Source organism: Oncorhynchus nerka, linkage group LG18 (assembly GCF_034236695.1).
Source record: "Oncorhynchus nerka isolate Pitt River linkage group LG18, Oner_Uvic_2.0, whole genome shotgun sequence".
NCBI lineage: Eukaryota > Metazoa > Chordata > Actinopteri > Salmoniformes > Salmonidae > Oncorhynchus > Oncorhynchus nerka.
This window is the reverse complement of record NC_088413.1, coordinates 63,869,166-63,889,814: the sequence shown is the minus strand read 5'-3', so window position 1 is coordinate 63,889,814 and position 20,649 is coordinate 63,869,166. Positions and strand designations below refer to the sequence as shown.

Below are 20,649 nucleotides of genomic sequence, written 5' to 3'. Positions count from 1 at the left end.
TCACACTCAGACATAATTTACAAACAAAGCATGTGTGTTTAGTGAGTCTGCCAGATCAGAGGCAATAAGGACGACCAGGAATGTTCTCATGATAAGTGTGTGAATTAGACTATTTTCCTGTCTTGCTAAGCATTCAAAATGTAACAAGTCCTTTTGTGTCAGAGAAATGTATGGAGTAAAAAGTGCATAATTTTCTTTAGGAATGTATTGAAATCAAATTAAGAAGTTGTCAAAAATATAAATAGTAAAATACAGATACCCCCAAAAACTACATAAGTAGTACTTTAAATTATGTTTACTTAAGTACTTTATACCACTGACTGTCTCCCCCTCAGAACTTGGCACATGGCAGCCAGTATTTACACATAATATTAAGAGTTGCTATACCAACTGGATTTATATTGAAAGATGGCGCGTTGACCAGGATGGTGTTCACTAGGACTGTGTGTTCACTAGGATATACTCAAGTATTCCTCTGTGGCCACTATACTTACATGCTCTGTGGTGCCCGTGATGACATGAAGTCCATCATAGGTGGATTTGATGTACATACCCTGTACAAATATGAACATGAGGAACATGAATTATCATTTGTGAGATGGTTGAGTTTGTCTGGTGCTCAACTTTCTTACACACTGAGCTAGTAGTCCAGACACACTGAGCTAGTAGTCCAGACACACTGAGCTAGTAGTCCAGACACACTGAGCTAGTAGTCCAGACACACTGAGCTAGTAGTCCAGACACACTGAGCTAGTAGTCCAGACACACTGAGCTAGTAGTCCAGACACACTGAGCTAGTAGTCCAGACACACTGAGCTAGTAGTCCAGACACACTGAGCTAGTAGTCCAGACACACTGAGCTAGTAGTCCAGATGGTTTGGGGTTAAACTGAAAATAGGCAGCATTCCTCACCAGTCCCTCCCCAGGCTTGAGGTTGTTGAGCTGAACTTCATCCAAGCATGCTGATTGGCTCATCAGAGGGTCAGAGGTGGTTCTCACGGTCTGGTCACAGATGCTGTTCAGAACCTTGGACTGGAACGAGAAAGATCGGAGGGGACCCTTTTAAGCAACGCAAGAAAACCAAAACAAACAACCCAAAGAATGAAAACAAAATCAAATGGAATCTCATGAATCCATCTCATCTCGTTGCTTGTTCCAGTGACTCGATGTGCTTTCCTGATGGCTGTGATTACACGACCAACCCAGTAATGTAATGTCCCGTCACATGACTGATTCTGTAGCTACCGTCTGTCACCTAAGAGGTGTTGTGTCTGTGTTAGAGGGGTGTGCTGGCAGGTCGGCCAGGCAGTCAGGTGACAAGAACAGTCAGTGACACTGGGGCAATTATCACACTCCCCCAGGGAAGAGGGGAGAAATGAGGGGTGAGGGTCATTAACGTTAACATTAGCTGGTTCTTCAGCTTCAGATACAGCACTGAGAACATGTGGGGGGGATCCGCCTACGCCCCTCTTCTCCATTCTAGGTCATTATGGACAATCTCACCACCTTATCATTAGTGGGGGCATTTTAGTGATGCTCTGAGAAAAAAAAGAAGCTTTTTCTTCAGGCGAGTAACAAGCATCATGCCTAAAACACGCACAACACATTTGTGCTTACATACAGATGCACTGAACCAACCTTATTTTAGCTCTAATTGAATTTTGTGTTGACCACACAAGTCTATAACTAGATCCCTTGACAGGAATTTGTAAACAAACCAGAATCAATGAAATGCTACTCACACACTTCAGAATATTCACCATAGATAGGGACCAGTCTAACTACAATAGTTTTTCTGGTGCACTTATTTGAACAACAAGTTCAACATGGAGAAGACTTCTAAACAGTGTAGAGATTGAGATCTAGCTATTGTGTGTGTTCCTGCAACAGAGTTCACCGACAGTGTCTGAGAGGGAGGAAGTTCAGTGTGAGCTGTAGAGTCTGGACTGTCAGTGACAGGAAACACTGATTGATGGCCGGGGTGTATTTTAGTCGCCTCTTTTACCAGAGGGCCCAAGCCCATGGCCCTGCCTGCACTATTAACTCAGAGGGAGACTGCGCTGAAAGCATGCCACCTAATCTCCATATAAGACATTAGAGATCAACATCTACACAAACGTTCAAACAGACTTGACCTGAGTGCTCCCATAGGAGGTGGGAACTCATTCTAAAGTTTACATAAAAGGAGATGAGATATACTTACAACTTCCAGGATCTTTTCTTCCATCTCGTAAACAGTATAGTCCTGTGGAGGAGGAGACAGATAGGCGGCCTTCTCAATACTCCATCAACAAACAGGAAGAGGTTCTTTCCCCAAATATATAGTTTTTATTTACTAAGTATAGTGAGTCAGTAAATATGATATAATCAAAGATCCAGATATAGGACTGGGAGATGGAGAATGGCCTCAAATAAATAGCTTTCTGAGTCAAATTACATCTCCATATGAACTTGGGGACAATATAATTGCAAAACGTGGTGTGGTGTTACAGTAAACTATAGAGTAGTGTAAATGAAGGAACCTTCTAGAAAACACAACATGGATGCGGCAAAGTGTTACACTGTAGAAACCATATCATCTAACTTCAAGGTGACCAAAAACCCGTATCCAATCACATATTATACCATTTTAGTTTTTAAAATTGACTTCCGTAAACAAAAAAACTGTTTAGCACTGGGTTCCCATGCATTTCATCCTCTAACAACTCAGTCGTCATCATAACCTTTGATCGCCTGGTACTGTCCCATCTCAAAACCTCTCTTGGTCTGTGGACGACACTGTCAACATGGGCCTACACTACATTCTCAAAACACCTTGATAACCCAAAGACATACGCAAGGATATTGTTTGTGGACTTCAGCTCTGCGTTGAATAACATCATCCCAGAACCACTACAAGACAAACTCTCCCAATTGAATGTGACCGGCTCCATCGGTCAGAGGATCATTGACTTCCTGACCAAAAGGACGCAACACGTGAAGCTGAGAAAACACCTTTTCGGACTCTTTATCCCTCAGCACCGGAGGGCCACAAGGACACGTGTTCTCACCTCAACACCGATAACTGTACCTGTCAAACTACTGAAGTTTGCATATGATACAACTGGTCAGTCTCAACACCGACGGCGATGAGTCCATGTACCGTGGAGAGATGACCGGCTGGTGGCCTGGTGCAGTCACAATAACCTAGAACTCTACACAGACAAAACCGTGGAGATGGTTAACTTCAGAAAACATCCCCCACCTTCTCCCCTTCGAGATGAATGGCTCAGCTGTTACCACAGCTGAAAAACTCTAATTCCTGGGAACCATCATCTCCCACAACCTCAAGTGGGAGGACAACATCAGAACAGTCACCAAGAAGGCACACAAGCGGATGTACTACATTGCTGACCCCTCCCACCACCTACTCTAAAAATGGACCTCTGGCAGGCGGTTCAGGTCACTGACCAGAATCTCCCACCATCCGAAGTTTCTTTCCCTGGGCAGTGGACCTCACCAACCAACCATCTGGCCCACAGAGACCAAAGGACTATGCAGTCTATGCTGCATACCACATCAAGCCATCTCTGAACTGTACACTAAATAACTACACTTGCACTCTGTTCATCTCTCTGCATTTAAATAGTCATACTGACACTAAATCCACTATATATCTGCTCTGACACTATATATCTGCTCATTCTCTGATAGCTCTATGCTCACTACCTAGTTGTATATAATGTATGCTGTCTGTATTCTTTCTCTAAATGTTGTCTATCACTAGCAGCACCATATGACCAAGTACAATTCTGAGTATATGTAAATGTAAAGGTGATTCTGATTGCTAGGTAGGCGAGTCTCTCCTGCAGTAAAAGTATGTTTATTTAACTAGGAAAATCAGTTAAGAACAAATTCTTATTTACAATGACGGCCTACCCCGGCCAACCCCTAACGACGCTGGGACAATTGTGCAAACAAGAACTCGAGGAGCCAGGATTTGTATTCTCGTAGTAAAGTTTGTGTGCGCGGACATCTATCAAGTGTTATTGGTCACATACACGTGTTTAGCAGATGTTATTGCGGGTGTAGCAAAATGCTTGTGTATCTAACAATTTCACAACGTATACCCGATACACACAAATCTAAGCAAAGTAAAGTAATTGAATTAAGAACATATAAATATACGGATGAGCAATGTCAGAGCGGCATAGACTAAGATATAGAATACATATTTTATTTATTTTATTTTACTAGGCAAGTCAGTTAAGAACAAATTCTTATTTTCAATGACGGCCTAGGAACAGTGGGTTAACTGCCTGTTCAAGGGCAGAACGACAGATTTTGTACCTCGTCAGCTCGGGGATTTGAACTTGCAACCTTTCGGTTACTAGTCCAATGCTCTAACCACTAGGCTACCCTGCCGCCCCTGAGATGAGTAATGCAAGATACTTAAACATTTATTAAAGTGGCCAGTGATTTCAAGTATGTATATAGGCAGCAGCTCTGTGCTAGTGATGGCTATTCAACAGTCTGATGGCCTTGAGATAGAAGCTGTTTTTCAGTGTCTCGGTCCCAGGATTGATGCACCTGTACTGATTTTGCTTCTGGAAGACAGCCGAGTGAACAGGCAGTGGCTCGGGTGGTTGTTGTCCTTGATGATATTTTTGGCATTCTTGTGACAACGGGTGCTATAGGTCTCCTAGAGGGCAGCCCCTGTGATGCATTGGGCAGACCACACCTCCCACTGGAGAGCCTTGCGGTTGCGGGCGGTGCAGTTTCCGTACCAAGCAGTGATACAGCCTGATAGATGCACAATTGAGAGCATCCTAAGTTTGTGAGGGTTTTAGATGCCAAGCCAAATTTCTTCAGCCTCCCGAGGTTGAAGAGGCACTGTTGGCCTCTTTCGCCACACTGTACATAGATCCTGCTACCTATATACATAGACTTGACATCACTGGCCACTTTAATAAATGTTAAAGTGTCTTGCAGTACTCATCTCATATGTATTCTATACTACTCAACTGTATCTTAGTCTATGCCGCTCTGACATTGCTCATCCATATATTTATATGTTCTTAATTCAATTACTTTGCATAGATTTGTGTGTATTGGGTATATGTTGTGAAATTGTTAAATATTACTGCACTGTCTGAGCATTGCTATACCTGCAATAACATCTGCTAAACACGTGTATGTGACCAATAACACTTGATAGATGTGTACACCGAGGAACTTGAAGCTTTCCACCTTCTCCACTGCGGTCCCGTCGATGTGGATAGGTAGGTGCTCCCTCTGCTGTTTCCGGAAGTCCACAATCATTTCCTTTGTTTTGTTGATGTTGAGTGAGAGGTTGTTTTCCTGGCCCCACACTCCCAGATCCTTCTCCTCCTCCCTGTAGGCTGTGTCGTCATTGTTGGTAATCAAGCCTACCACTTATGTCGTCTGCAAACTTGATGATTGAGTTAGAGGCATGCTTGGCCACACAGTCATGGGTGAACAGGAGGGGGCTGAGCACACCCTTCTGGGGCCCCAGTGTTCAGGATCAGCAAAGTGGTGGTGGTGTTTCCTACCTTCACCACCAGGGGGTGGCCCGTCAGGAAGTCCGGGATCCAGATGCACAGGGCCAGGTTCAGACCCAGGGCCTCGAGCTTAAAAGATGAGCTTGGAGGGTACTATGGTGTTGAATACTGAGCTATAGTCAATTAACAGCATTCTTACATAGATATTCCTCTTTTCCAAATTGGATAGGGCAGTGTGATGGCAATTGCATCGTCTGTGGATCTATTGTGGCGGTAAGCAAATTGAAGTGGGTCTAGGGTGACAGGTAAGGTAGAGGTGATATGATCCTCGACTAGCCTCTCAAAGCACTTCATGATGACAGAAGTGAGTGCTACGGGGTGATAGTTCAGTTCCGTTTGCTTTCTTGTGTACATGAACAATGGTGGCCACCTTGAAGCACATGGGGACAGGAGACTGGGATAGGGTGAATGGACAAGGTTTGCCAGCTTATTTGTGAAAACCAAAGAGGTGGACTACAGTACTGGTTTGTCCTTTAGGGCCAAGAGTTTATTCCAGCAGTCTCTCTCTATGGAATCATCTTATGGTCCGCACTGGGCTGAATGTTTTCTTTCGGGATACCGATGCACATAAATAAATAAAAATTTAACTAGTGAAACCACCAGAACAAACATGGAGGAAAACTAATAAGCATACAATACGGTTTCAGTTTTGGTACAAAAACTGTTTCCCCTCAATTACTGTCCAACACGGCCAAGGACATGTGGTGGTTCTGAAAGGAATTTGGCATGACCTCCATCAGAAGCTGGCATATATTTGCCATAAATAGTTCTACATTTGGATGAATACGTCAAGCTGAAATGCATTTTTCATGCCAAAAACAGATATGCTAAAAAGACAGATTTAGTAGGTTTGAGGTCAAAAGCACTATCATAATAAACTGCTTTCTTACATGCAGACTGTTTTATATCAAAAGTAGCCAATGATCACAATGTGAATATAATGCTTGTTGGCATAATCTTTCAGATCTGTGTTTTTTGACAATCCCCTTGAAGTATCAAACTTTCAAAAACAGAACAGAAGCAGTATTCATACAAAAGCCAGATGGAAACCAAGATCAGAGTGAAAGACTGAGGAAAGATTCCCTGGGTAAAGCAGCCGATCCTCAGCCTCCTCATGCCATGGTGGTCCTCCCACAGCAGACTAGGATCAGATGACTCCCCAGGCGGCCCTGCAGCCTTTGATCTGTAACCAGAGACAATTTGTCCAGCCGAGCGATGAAGTGGCAAAAAGAGAAGGCTGCTGGACACCAGTTCAACAAGGAGCCAGTTACACAGCTGACCAGACTGGACAAATGAACAGGATCTTACAGAACAAGAAATCAAAACACAATGTGAGGACTCAGACCTGCCCTCAAGACTTCCCTTCCTCCTACAATGTCTCTCCACCTCTTTACGGAGTGTTACCCACACCTTTTTTTATCCTTTATGCAGGAAGACAGGGCAAGCTCTGACCTCACGGGTCAGATGAGGTGGCTGCAATGGCAGCTTGTTTGCCGTTTCATTGCTATGCTCGATTGTGTGTGTATACATTGAGTTCATTCAGGCAGAAGGACAAAGCGACCATCTTTAAAGCCCTGTTCTTGGCGGAGGTTCATTAACAGGCTGTGTAACCTCATGAAGCATGCCCACACCATAAAAATAACAGTTACACTCCCCCTCAGCACCTGCCTGGTCTTTCATCAGACAAACACCTACCCGAAATCTGTTGGGATGGGAGAGTCCAGGAGTGTCTAAAGCCTAAGTCAGATACACAGGTCTGTGAGAGCATTGGAGGTATCTTCCTGCATGTGTCTATGACAGGATAAAGTGGCCCCTGGATGGACTGAAGACATATCCACCTGGGTCTCTCACAGCTGAGTGCCATCAAAGCCAAGGTGTCTGCTACAGTACACCACAGTAAAGCTGCAACAGGCAGCCCTGGAGTACAAGGCTCACGCCACACAAAAACCCTTCACTTCAAACACCTTTGTGGGAAATGCCTCCCCTCAACTCCCCACTCCTTCTCCTCCACACCCAGGGTGAGACTCACCACAGTAAATCACCCAAGCTCTGAAATCCCAGACGTCAGCAAGACAATCAGCACCCTGGGAACAATGTATTCTATAAAATAACCCTTCAAAAACACTACCTGCAATCTCAATAGCCACTTTCACTATGGCTGTAAAATGTAAAGGCGGTTGGCAATTGTTGGGATACCCTGGGGGGAAAAAACGGTCAAAAAGCACTTTGTGCTTGGGTTTTTAACTGGCTTAGTTTGTTTTCTTTCAGAGCTGACTCTTACATAACCAGTTCGGACAACAAACTGGAAATATGAATTCTATAAATCTGATAAAAATAGTACCCGACAACCCATGGTCAAATCAAACACACATTTAACATGGAATGTTTGCTGATTTTTAAGGAGGGGTAAACCTCTAATATGCATCAGAGAAGGAGAGGTAAACATCTAATGTGCGTCAGAGATGGAGGGGTAAACCTCTAATATGCATCAGAGAAGGAGAGGTAAACATCTAATGTGGGTCAGTGAAGGAGGGGTAAACCTCTAATGTGCGTCAGAGAAGGAGGGGTAAACCTCTAATATGCGTCAGTGAATGAGGGGTAAACCTCTAATATGCGTCAGAGAATGAGGGGTAAACCTCTAATATGCGTCAGAGAAGGAGGGGTAAACCTCTAATGTGCGTCAGAGAAGGAGAGGTAAACATCTAATGTGCGTCAGAGAAGGAGAGGTAAACATCTAATGTGCGTCAGTGAAGGAGGGGTAAACATCTAATGTGCGCCAGTGAAGGAGAGGTAAACATCTAATGTGCGTCAGTGAAGGAGAGGTAAACATCTAATATGTGTCAGTGAAGGAGAGGTAAACATCTAATATGTGTCAGTGAAGGAGAGGTAAACATCTAATATGTGTCAGTGAAGGAGAGGTAAACATCTAATATGTGTCAGTGAAGGAGAGGTAAACATCTAATATGTGTCAGTGAAGGAGAGGTAAACATCTAATATGTGTCAGTGAAGGAGAGGTAAACATCTAATATGTGTCAGTGAAGGAGAGGTAAACATCTAATATGTGTCAGTGAAGGAGAGGTAAACATCTAATATGTGTCAGTGAAGGAGACCAATGTACCACCTCAACCCACTGTGCATTAACCCTCCAGAGGACGTGAACACAGAAAGTATGCTCTCCCGCTGTGAACATTTTGCAGCAGGCAAACAGAAACCACATGGCAGGGGGAATAATGCAGCACGCATAATGTTGGCAGATGCTTTTAAAAGAGCGCCTTTTTCATTAAAGTGTAAACTCAGTGGCTGCAATTGCCGTTAAAACACCACCATGGTTGGGGTCTCCTCATTAGCTAACCTGAGGGGGGGGCAAAAACATTCATAACCCCCTGCCCCTCGACTTAAATCCCACATGTGTCTGCCCTCAGGCCAGGCTGCCCTGAGTGGAAAGAGCTATGGTGTGATTTTTCCAGGGGCATGCTGCATGTGCACTGTTGAGAGGGAGCTGGAGCAAAAGAGAGGGGAGGTAGAGCCAGCGAGAGAGCAACATGCCGACCTGTTGAACTGTGGTGGTGAGGTCCAGACACAGCTGAATGATCTTATTCTTGATGCTGGTGAAGTCACTGATCCCAGTCAGGGGCGTCCTGCAACAAGAGAGGAGAGAAAAGATTGAGATGCCATTTTATCATGACATTCTAAGGTCCGTGTCTTGTCCCTGACCGTACTGATATTCAGTAGCAGTCAGGAGAGCTGGATAAGGGAGTAAACATCACAGTGGGACAACAGTGCGACAGAGCCACCTCTAGGAGGCTGTTAATAAGGAAAACAACAGTACTGGTGAACCTTGCTCTACTTTGCGTGTGCCTAGGATAGAAGGCTCTGTGGCCACAGACAATGATTGGAAGGAACACAGTCTGTCTCCATGTTGGGCCACCTCCTCCATTCCTTCTCTAAAATACCCACCCCTGAACTCCAAAACACATCTCCTACCGCTAGCCCCTCAACACCATGCCACCCCCAAATATGTTGGGAGAAGTCATCACAACACACTTTTGATCTTGAAACAAACCTCAGAAAATAAACAAATCCTTTCAGTTGTGAAGGTCAACATGGTGACATTAATACTACTTCCTGGTTTAGTTATAACTGACAGAAGGGGAGAGAGATCTTTAAAACAAATGTAGGAAAATAAAGCAAGCACTGTACATGAGCAGTAGAGTATGTGGATATTCTGGAGGTTCTTACAGCTCATCTGGATATTCTCTAGACAGAGGTAGAGGAAACCCACCAGACTGTATCTAATTTCATTTATATGTCCTCAAACCCTTTCTAGAAGGCTGAGAGAGAAGAGCTGTGTTTCTGCTATAGTCTGTAGAGGCTGAGGAAAAACCAATGCCTGTAATGTGTAGCATAGCAGTATATTCTAGTCATGAGGTGATTCAGTGAGCTTAATGACTCCTATGCGTTGGAAAAACTAACATTACAGCTAACCTCAACGGCAGTCCAGGAGCTTGAATGTATATAGAAGATTTTATGTAGCTAGGACAGCTATGCAAAGTTACCATGGTAATCCTACTCTGTACATACGAGTACACTGAATGTTTTTTCCCCGTGGGGACAGCCTTCCCAGAATGCTGTGCGAGGCCTTACCTGTCCAACCAGGCCAGGAGACTCTTGGCAGCTCCGATGAGCTCCACCACGGAGGTGAGGAAGTCGTTGGGGGGTTTCCTGGAGGTGCTGCCGTCGTATGTCGGGCTCTTCCTGCGGTCTGACGTGGACATGTGCAGGCTGTTGGTGGCTGCTCTCATCCTCACCACCAGACCCTTCAGATTGTCTGTCTCCACTCCATAGTTCTGAAAGGGGAAGAAAGAGCAGAAGAGTTGAGCTCGATATATCAAAGTTATAGTTTGTCATAAACAATGTGTTTTTTTATGTAATTACAGTGAACGTCAAATCATTTTTTGGGACAAAGCATTCCTGATCAGAACTGTTTTTCCAGATTTTTATGGCTCTGGATTTCATTTCACAGACAAACATGTTTCCTGCAGAGTAAATGTGGGTTATTAATTGTAATGGGCTAAGGACGCATGATTTAAGAGGCCATGTCTCTACCGGCACCTCTGGGGAGAAATTCCCCTGCATTCTTCAGGCACGTCTGGCTCAACCCTCGGGAGAGAGGCGTGCACGTGCCATCACCTGATTCCCAGCAAGCAAAGTTTTCATTCCTGAGCCAGTAAGTTGAGGGCAGACGTGTAAGCCTGGCCACAGATCTGTGTGTGCTTAGGCTACTGCTCTGTCGACTGTTTATTCCTACTGCCCTTACAACCCTGACCTCGCTGAGCTGCTCCAGGGGAAGTGATTAGGCAAATGATTGACGGACACACCCAACCTAGTTTTTACTTCCAACTGTGTAGAAAAATATTCTCTTTTGAGTTTACGACCCAGAAAATACCTATAATATATAATTCCTCCTAATGGCCAAAGAAATCCCTTATTTGAGGCCAAAGTTGTGTCCTGTACCTGCTGGTCCCTAGCTCTGCTCCTACTACAGGGATATTTTGTATGAAATAAAGCTTTAGATGTACATTGTTAGTACAGTATGAGCAGGCCAAGTAGCATTTCTTTACGTAAGCATCCGCAGCGCCACAAAGCCTTCATCATAGTGCATAGCTACAGTTAGTCATATGGTGAGTTCATCACCTAACATCGGATTGAGCAGTACATTTCACTGCGAGCAATGTGTCTGATCTCAGGGAGCATTGGATTTAACACTGACCTATGGTCAGGTTCAGACTAATGCTCTCATCAAACACCACGATGGCCACATTCATTGTGACGTCAGTCAGCTGCCGGCTCTGCTTAGTGGCTTAATTTAGGATGGCTTAATTTAGCAACTAATCCTGGCAACTCACGCACGCTCCACTTAAATATTGCGGAAAGAATGTGTTTGGAGTAGAGTGCTAGTTAAAGGAGACGAGAGAGGGGGGGGGGTACTCCTGTTCTGGCAAATATCAGCTCACATGGTGTTGCATCCCTGCCAGCCTCTCTGGCCTCAGCCCCACTGGCACGCTAACGGCTAAACACGCTAAAGAGCAGAAAATAGCCTGCGCTCGCTCGGCCCTGTTCCACACTGAGGAAACCTGCAAGTGATCAGCGGCTAACTCCACTCAGCTGCCGTTTTATATCAGGAGCATTTACTCAGGAACCGATTATATATTACCTCACCCTAAAGTCGTCCCCACGGAGCTGCATGGAGCTGAGGCAGAAGCCATACGTGCAAACTGATAGAGCATGTTACATTTCCTACATCTCAGTTGGCAAATCAAACATCCAAATGGCTCTTTCAGAGGTCCACCGAGACAGAGACTTTGAGGTCATTATGGGAACCTCATGAACCTTAAGCAGATTTATACTAGGAGAAGAGATGGAGAGAAGGTGCATATAACTATCTCAGATGCTCTAAAACCCCACACACTTCATTATAAGACACAGCAACTGTGTTGAACCAAAACAGAGTGGCTTTGAAACTAAGCCATGGAGAGCCAATCAACATCAAACAGCACTGCTGGCTATGTCATTAGTGAGCCAATAACACACAGAAAACACCAGCTCTGACTGGTAGGCAGATGTTGAACACCTCTTTGTTCCATAGCTGTAGCAACTTATAGGAACAGGGACCAGGTAAATAATGGCCGTTTTAAATCAAATCCACTCCATTTCAAAGTGACTTGTGAGCAGGATCTGCTTGGGCCTCCAGATGAACAAGTGTTCTCAGGAGACCCGAGGAGGGCTATCGCAACAGGTTTTTCCTGCCCCTCACCACAAGGGCCCAACGATACGCATCACCTGACACGACCAGAGGAACATGGCCCAAGAAGGGCGTTCCCACAACTCTCAACCACAGACAGGAGGCTGTTGCCAGGTGGGGGCCCACAACGGTTTTCTGCTCCTGAGGAGATAGGTACGCACCTCTAGGGGACAAGTCCACAGTGGACAGTAAAACACCAATCATAGCAGTTTCCACACACTACTTGGCTGCTGCGCCTTGAATATCTATTCCATGGCTCTGGGAGACAATAGTTGGGCTTTTCTCCTGTGAGCTGGATGCTGGGTTTCCAAAGACAATCAGAGGTGTTGGGTTTCAAGATGGGTCTCTGCAGAAGTCATCATGGTTTTAACGAGAGTCCCAGTTTCATTCATCAACATGTCCTTCGTCGGTCTACAGAGACTAGTTTGCTCTGATGGCTTTTGGCTGGTGTGAGCTTTAATCGGAGTATGTCAGTCTGTCTAACGTCCTGCTGAGGGTGAGGAACTCTATGAGAGTCAAGCTAAGACACGTGTCATACAAGGTTCTACTCATTTATGAGATGAAAACAAATACACAGCACTGACGTAAGAACATGCTCTCCAAGAGTATTCAACAGAAAAAGAGAAGGTTCAGAGCCTCTCATCTCCTGATCATCTATTCAATCGCTACATGACCGATACAGGGGGTATCCTGTCTACCCTGAAAGGACGGTGTGACCACAAAGAGAAGAGTTGGACTTGAACCGTTTGACCCAACAGCAGAGAGACACTAATGAGGGGGGAATTGGCTGCCAAAGTGAGGGGGTCTGGTATTTGTCGGCTGTGTGTTCCCGTCATAAGCCATGACCTCTTCCGGGGCCAATGAGAGAGAGGCCTCTATGTTAATAAAGTAGGGATGGGCACGGTTATTCAAAGTTATGAGTGTGCCCTATAAAATAAAAGACATACCGGTAGCCTAAACACTTTTCACGTGTAGCTTGTCATTGTTGGTCAATCAAAGCAGCACTACCGTCAGAGGCTCCATGTATGGCAAGTGAAGTGGGAGATTTCCGCTAAATGGAATTAAGTTTGTTAAATGAGGAGTAGGCTACAATGATCAACCAAAATGTCGGCTGTTTAATATGAATGGAGTTATTGTAGACAAGTACGCGTAGAGCGCGGCAAAATAGCCTCAAATAGCTAGCTAGCTAACCAACTTAGCTGGCTATTTTAGCTAGCTAGCTTCTTTACATCAATTTGATGCCGTCAAGAAAGACACTATCAGATGAGTTTCTAACTTGCGTGAGTCGGTTTGGCTACTTTCTCCCTTTCTGTGTCAGACACCCCGGCCCGAAAGAGAGCGAGAGAGAGAGGGCGACAGGTAGCCGGGAGGGTAGGAGCATTGGGCCAGTATCCGAAAGGTTGCTGGATCGAATCCCCAAGCTGACAAGGTAAAAATCTCTCGTTCTGCCCCGAGCAAGGCAGTTAACCCAATGTTTCCCGGTCACCGATGACGTGGATTTCGATTAAGGCAGAGCCCCGCACCTCTCTGATTCAGAGGGATTGGGTTAAATGCGGAAGACATTTCAGTTGAATGCATTCAGTTGTACAACTGACTAGGTGTCCCCATTGCACCCCTTCCCCACCCATCTCTGTTGAAACAAGCCTCTGAGTCACGCGAGTAAGTTTCCGTTGAACAATTTTTTTTCATTTAAAAAATGCATTTCGACTATCCAGATATCTGAAAAAATGCATATTACTGTAATAGTGAAATTATTTTAAATTCCCATCCCTATTAATAAGGAGAGCCACAGCAGATCATCACGTTTACCCAGGGTTCTTCAATCACAGGTGTGAGGGCAGTTCAGGCATTCCAAACCAAGTCCGACTAAACATCCTCTCGGTCGTCCATAACATAATTATCCTCTCCCAACAGACTTTCAATTTATTTTGAGAAATAACAGTAGCCCTGCATTGGGGGAAGACATATTAAAGCTAACAAACACACACTGGAGAAACAAGGAAGCACGGGTTAAATTTATGAAGCCCATCAAGATAAAACTTTTTGAGGCTTCAGTAAATTGCAGGGGATGAGCAGAAATCTGGGCCCAATTACCCTGAGCAGAGGAAGGGATGCAGGTTGTATGGTATGGTAAACAAGGTAGGACACATAGATTAATCAAACCATTAGACATACCCTCTCACCCCTGTAATAAGCGTTTCCACGTGTCCATCCATTCCCAATAACCACAGAAACGTTACCGCCCAGGGTCTTATCTATTCAAGCTGCCATCACAGTCTTCAGAAAGGGATGCTCAGACACTATCCAACAATACTTCCCTTGGAATATTCCCGAGAGATGATGAATCAGTGAACCCCAGACTTCAGAGGTCCTTCCCAGGATAAGGGTCTCACAGCTGGACACAGACATGGGGCTCAGGACACTCAGACTGGCAGCTACCAAGCTGAGGTTAATCTCCTCATTTGAATCTCAAACTTAAACATTAGGAGCAAACTAACCAGGAGCAAACTAACCAGGATCAGATGTTAAAGGGCACGAACACGACTGGTGTCTAACCACAGACCAGCACACACTCCCACAAGACCTTTCTAAACCACACTAGGCCCCTCAGGCATTTAGATGTTGGGCCAGTGCCTGCTAAATTAGATCGGTTTGGGCACAGTAACCTGTTGGTCTACTGAACTTCCTTCTTTATAGAATAAATAAGATCAGTGAGGATAAAATCTAAATGGATATGCTCTTTTTAGCAACTTGATAGAGGACAAATCATTCATGTGAGCTAATTTAAAAGGAGCATAAGGATTTGACAAAAGAACGCTGACACTGATAAAAACTCAAGACCGCAATCTGGGCTTATATGACACAGGAAGCGATAAAATCCCAAATCAATCCCATCTGTTTGAAAAGATCAGACAAACAGAACCAGGTTGTGTTTTAAGAGAGGCTCTATCCCAGTCTTTTGGTCTCTCCCTCTCCTCTCTAGGAGCTTTAATACAACAGTGTTGACCATAACTCATCACCTGGCAGCTCTTCTGATGGACGGCCCATCTCCCAGTCAGATCCCAGCCCAGCTAGTAGGCTGAAACTCCATTCCCATGAGCCACTGGGGTAAGAGACAAGAGGCCAAGGCTGGGAGTGCACTGGGAATGTACAGCTGATCTGACATTTCTCTCTGCGTGTGTGTGTGTGTGTGTGGTGTAAGAGAGAAAGAGAGGGAGAGAAACAGAGACCCAAAGCGAGCACACTAACCCATTTCGCCACTTCATGTCCTGCCTCCCTATCTGTGGGAATGTTTACTAATTGTAAGTCTCTCTGGACAAGAGCGTCTGCTAAAATGTAAATGCCACTACTAATCATCAGCTCACATTCAACCACCACACCAGACCTGGGACCCATACAGCCTGATTTGACTCCATCTCTGGAGTGAAACTGATAGTGTTTCCTACTCTAATATCCTGGAGCAGTGTTCCACATCCCATTGAGCTCTGTGGGAAATGAGAGGTTCTGCAACACTGGATCTGTTGGCTGCCAACTATATTCTGGGCATATTTCAAACACACGCTAGCACTGCGAGAGCAGGGTGGCAGCAGGGCTGATGACCTAAGCTCCATGAGACTCATTAAACAACCAGCAAGTTCATGGTCCCACCATCTGTTTTATCTTAAACTAGAAACAACCTATTGACATGCCGTGTGTGTGTGGGGGGGCAGAGAGAGAAAGATGTGGTGTGAGCACCTCATACCAGAGCACAGAGCAGGTCGACAGCCTCCAGCACCAGCTCCTGGTGTCCAATGCGGGCCACACCCAGCTCCTCCAGGTCCTGATGGGAGATCTTCAGCAGCTGCTCCCCACTGATTTTCTCCTGCTCAAAGTTAGCTACATACTGCTGCAGGCTGTCATCCAGCCCTGGGGGGGGGAAAGAATCCATTGATTAGACAAAGATCACCTACAGCAATAATCCCTCTAAACAGCTCGTGCACAGAAGCAAGAGATTGAACTTCACTTAACTTTATAGAGTTTTCCCCGTTCATGAACACTATCAACGTTTATTTTACTGTGGGAATTGTGATCGATTCAACACAATATTAGTTATTCCATGCAACATACTGAAACAAAACGAACTAAGCAAGAACATCTGTTCTAGAACGCACCGGAGTAGGATTCTATTGTATTGACAGACCCAACATCTACACAGACAGGTGCGCCATAACCAATCTGAGCAGCAGTAGGCCTATATGCAAATAGACCATTGCCACATATGGATCTGTGCCTTTCACTTTGAACTGGACTGTTTTTACAGCATGAGCGGTTATGAGTAGATGCTCTTGTTTTGAGATCAAAGCGAGAGCTACATGGAGCAACGTGTGCACATTTATACGTGTTCATATCATTTGTAGTCAGCAATAGGGGAGTGATTGCTTCCTACAAGAGCACAAATTGTGTGCATTTCTAGACATCTTTGAAAAGAGTCAGGTAAAGAGCTTTGCTCCATTTGTAGTGTTGTATTTTGAGACAGGGTTGAATAAGCTAAGTAGCCAATGGGCAGAGGGTAGCATAATTTGCCTGATTCTCTAATATTGGTATGGAAATAAATAATGCATATTTTGTAGTGGTTTCTTGCGTCAAACAACCATTTCCAGTCACCTTGTCTTAGGGACAAGTGGATAAACCGGTTAATTTCAAGCCCTGCATGCATGCTTCAAAAGTTTAAATGGAATGTAGGCCTACATTGAACAGCACACATTGGCTGCTACTGTAGGCTGAATGATAGAACAGCTATTTTCATGTTAAATTTTTGAAGCATCTTCGACATTGTTTTTTATGGTAGGCCACTCTGGTAGGCCTACATTATGATCAAATAGCCACTTCACCAGTGCTAAAACTAATAAAGTGGGTACAGCCTCAATGTTCACAGTAAACACAAAGAAAGTTGCAAAGAATTTTCACAACGTTCAAGTTTGCGCTGAGAAAAACAGATTTGATGAGGGAACGTTGCCTATAAGGAAGACCTATTCGTGTGGAAAGACTCAAAAGATAATATGAGAAAATAGTAAAGCAATTAATCCTGCTTTGATGCAGGCCTCCTGGCTCCCTATAGCATTCAGTACCGATTCCTCATTAATCCTGCTTTGATGCAGGCCTCCTGGCTCCCTATAGCATTCAGTACCGATTCCTCATTAATCCTGCTTTGATGCAGGCCTCCTGGCTCCCTATAGCATTCAGTACCGATTCCTCATTAATCCTGCTTTGATGCAGGCCTCCTGGCTCCCTATAGCATTCAGTACCGATTCCTCATTAATCCTGCTTTGATGCAGGCCTCCTGGCTCCCTATAGCATTCAGTACTGATTCCTCATTAATCCTGCTTTGATGCAGGCCTCCTGGCTCCCTATAGCATTCAGTACCGATTCCTCATTAATCCTGCTTTGATGCAGGCCTCCTGGCTCCCTATAGCATTCAGTACCGATTCCTCATTAATCCTGCTTTGATGCAGGCCTCCTGGCTCCCTATAGCATTCAGTACCGATTCCTCGTTTGAGACACAAATCATTAATCCCTGTAAAGACGCAACAGCCTTGTATTGACAAGCCCAGTTCTAATTGCAGACTTGACACCGGACAACATACAGGCGGCTGTGTGTACACAATCCAACAGCAGAGAGAAAAACAGGTGCATCAGATCTATCCTCAAGATAAACACACCATAAACAGAAGAGGTTAAACCTGACTGAAGTCTGTTTGGCCAGTTAAACAATAGATGGCTCTCGGGTCTGATTACAGTTGGAGGATGTCTCGTCTGCTATTCAAATCCCTACACTGTTGGATGAGTTGTAACGATCACAATACCAGCCATTCTGCCCACTAAAGGATAAGAAATCCATACTACATTACAGTGACACTTAGTAAGGTCGCAGCTGGATCAATTGGACCAACGAAACGCGGTTCATATTTTACAGGTCTGTGAGATTGACCCAGCGGTTGGATTTTACAGTGAGGCGGCAATAGACTTTTCTTGCCCAGTGAGGCTTTTTATTTGAATGTGTTCCATAATCAATGTCTGGTTCTTCATATAGACATGCATTTAGATTAAGTGACGGATGACATTATGATAATCGTCACAAGCACTCTTCTCAGAAGTCTGTGTGGGTAATGTGGAGTGCTTTAGATAATAAAACATGTGACGTGTAATTTTAATTATTTTGGGGGGAAAGGACAAAACAGCTCCAGCAAATAAGTCTCCCTTAGAGCCAAACAAAAATGATTCTTGTTCTAAATAAAACCTGACTGCAACAATCACAACCCCCTCTCATTTGGGCCTGTAAGCAGTGTTGTGACAACAGAGTGAAGAACAGGCCTGTGTGTGGGAGAGGAGGCATGGGCCAGAGAGGAAGGGAGGAAACTCCATCTTGCTTATCAAAGAGGGCACAGAGAGGGGCAGCTGCAGAGCTAAGGCCCTGAGCCCTGGTCCCCTGAATGGCCTGTCAGCTGCACAACACACACACAGAGCACTTTGGATTCTAGCATTCTTTCCAGTCTAAACTGCAGCCATAATAACCACACTCCGTATAGGAATATACTACATATAGTGTATGTAGAGCATGTGTGTGTGCAGACAGGGTGTGTTCTGTGGTCAGGGGCCATCTTTATGAATGGTACCTCATATTTATGCCTGTGTGACAATCAATGTGTGTGTGTGGAGTGCTGTTGCTAAGGCAAAGTGTGTGTGTGTGTGTGTGTGTGTGTGAGCGTATTGAATGGTTCAGTGCTGCAGGAGATCCGGTTACAGATACCAGAGCAGACTATTAATCTGTTTGGCAGAGAGACAGACACGGGCTCCCAAGACTGACCACAGAGGCTGCTGTGCCAATCACATCTACTGGATTGCAGCAAGAGTAGTGTGTGCATGCTACTGTGATGGACTGTCCACTTTGCAACCACACACACATTCTGTACATTCATAGAAACAATTACATTGACATTAGACCCACATTCAAACCCAACAACTCGGAACAGCCAAGTCTTACACAAAAAAACGAAATACTACAAATGTGCAGAAGAATCTCTTTAATATACCATTAGCTGTGCTTTATTGCATTTTTAACAACATATAAAACACAAAAATGTTTAGGGAAAGTCTGCAAGGCTTCTGCAAATGAATCTATCAAACTGCTCAAGTATAACACAACCAGTCAAGTACATTTACTGTCTAAACATCTTTCCCATTCCTATGTTGAGAATTCCCAGGGCAGACTTGACAGTTCTGGCTTAACCCCTTAGATTAACCGGGTTCAGGCAGCACAGAGGGAACTCACTTCATGGACCCAGTGGAGGAGACTATGAGTGGGTCCCAGCGAGCGCTGTGCTGCCGTGTTGGCGGGCGGACTGAACCCAGCCCAACACAAACAAAGACTACGCCTCTGACTGGGCCAGCCGCTGGTAATGGGGTTAAAGAGAAACAAAAAGGATGGAAACCATGGGCTAAAGTTTCTCCTTCCTGCATTACCCTCGCCGTGTTAAAAGGCATTTCCTGCGGAATATCTCCACGGATGAGTAAAGAAGGGTAGAGGGGAAGGCAAGCTTGAGGTTTAGGTTACCAGGCCTGCTCTGGCTCAGACAGTGCCTGTTTTCCTTCCCATCCTTAAAGCTAGAATCCTTAGTTGAATCAATAACAAAGCGGTCTTCCCACCTCTGTTTTGGTAAAAAGCTGAGGGATGGGCCTGGAGAAAATGATAACACTCAAATGCATATATAATCCTTTCATCTGTTGGTCTGACTATCCATGATATCAAAAGGATAGCTTTAACCATGTTCAAAGGCTGTTTGTTTACATTACATTGTTGACAAACATTGGCGTAAAACAAGCATATATATTTTGGGTTCTGATGGGGTATGAATTTATAAGTTATATTCCCAAAAATCAATGGGTATATAATTTATTCATAAGTACAAAAATGTATGTAGCAACTAAGGATTGTAGATTTAAACAGATGAACCTCTCCTGAACAGCCCATGTAAGAGCTGATTACAAAGCTTTGCGGTAGAAAAAAAAAAAAAAAAAACTTCCCAAAGGAGAACTTTTGTTACACCAATATAGAAATTGGTTGATTTGTTTGTGTTGTTCCCTAATTTTTCAAATGCCTCCAAAATCCCTCTAAGAGCACTACCTTGAATTTGGAATCCTGGATCATGTCATGGACAGTGTGAACTAGTCTGCCACTTCAAACAGCCTGTGTGTGTGTGTGTGTGTGTGTGTGGGGGGCATCCCCTCTAATGGGACTAACAGGGGATC

At 44.6% G+C, this 20,649-nt stretch overlaps 1 protein-coding gene across 2 annotated transcripts in view; it reads right to left on the bottom strand.

The window, feature by feature from the left end:
• LOC115146327 (connector enhancer of kinase suppressor of ras 3-like) overlaps positions 1–20,649 on the bottom strand; it is a 72,772-nt gene that overhangs the window by 33,218 nt on the left and 18,905 nt on the right. For both annotated transcript variants that reach the window (XM_065004264.1, XM_065004265.1), the window contains 6 exons: positions 16,106–16,269; positions 10,206–10,408; positions 9,112–9,199; positions 2,204–2,245; positions 913–1,032; positions 495–554 (listed from right to left, as the gene is read on the bottom strand). In XM_065004264.1, the coding sequence (XP_064860336.1) occupies positions 495–554; positions 913–1,032; positions 2,204–2,245; positions 9,112–9,199; positions 10,206–10,408; positions 16,106–16,269 (677 nt within the window). The remainder of the gene's footprint in view (positions 1–494; positions 555–912; positions 1,033–2,203; positions 2,246–9,111; positions 9,200–10,205; positions 10,409–16,105; positions 16,270–20,649) is intronic.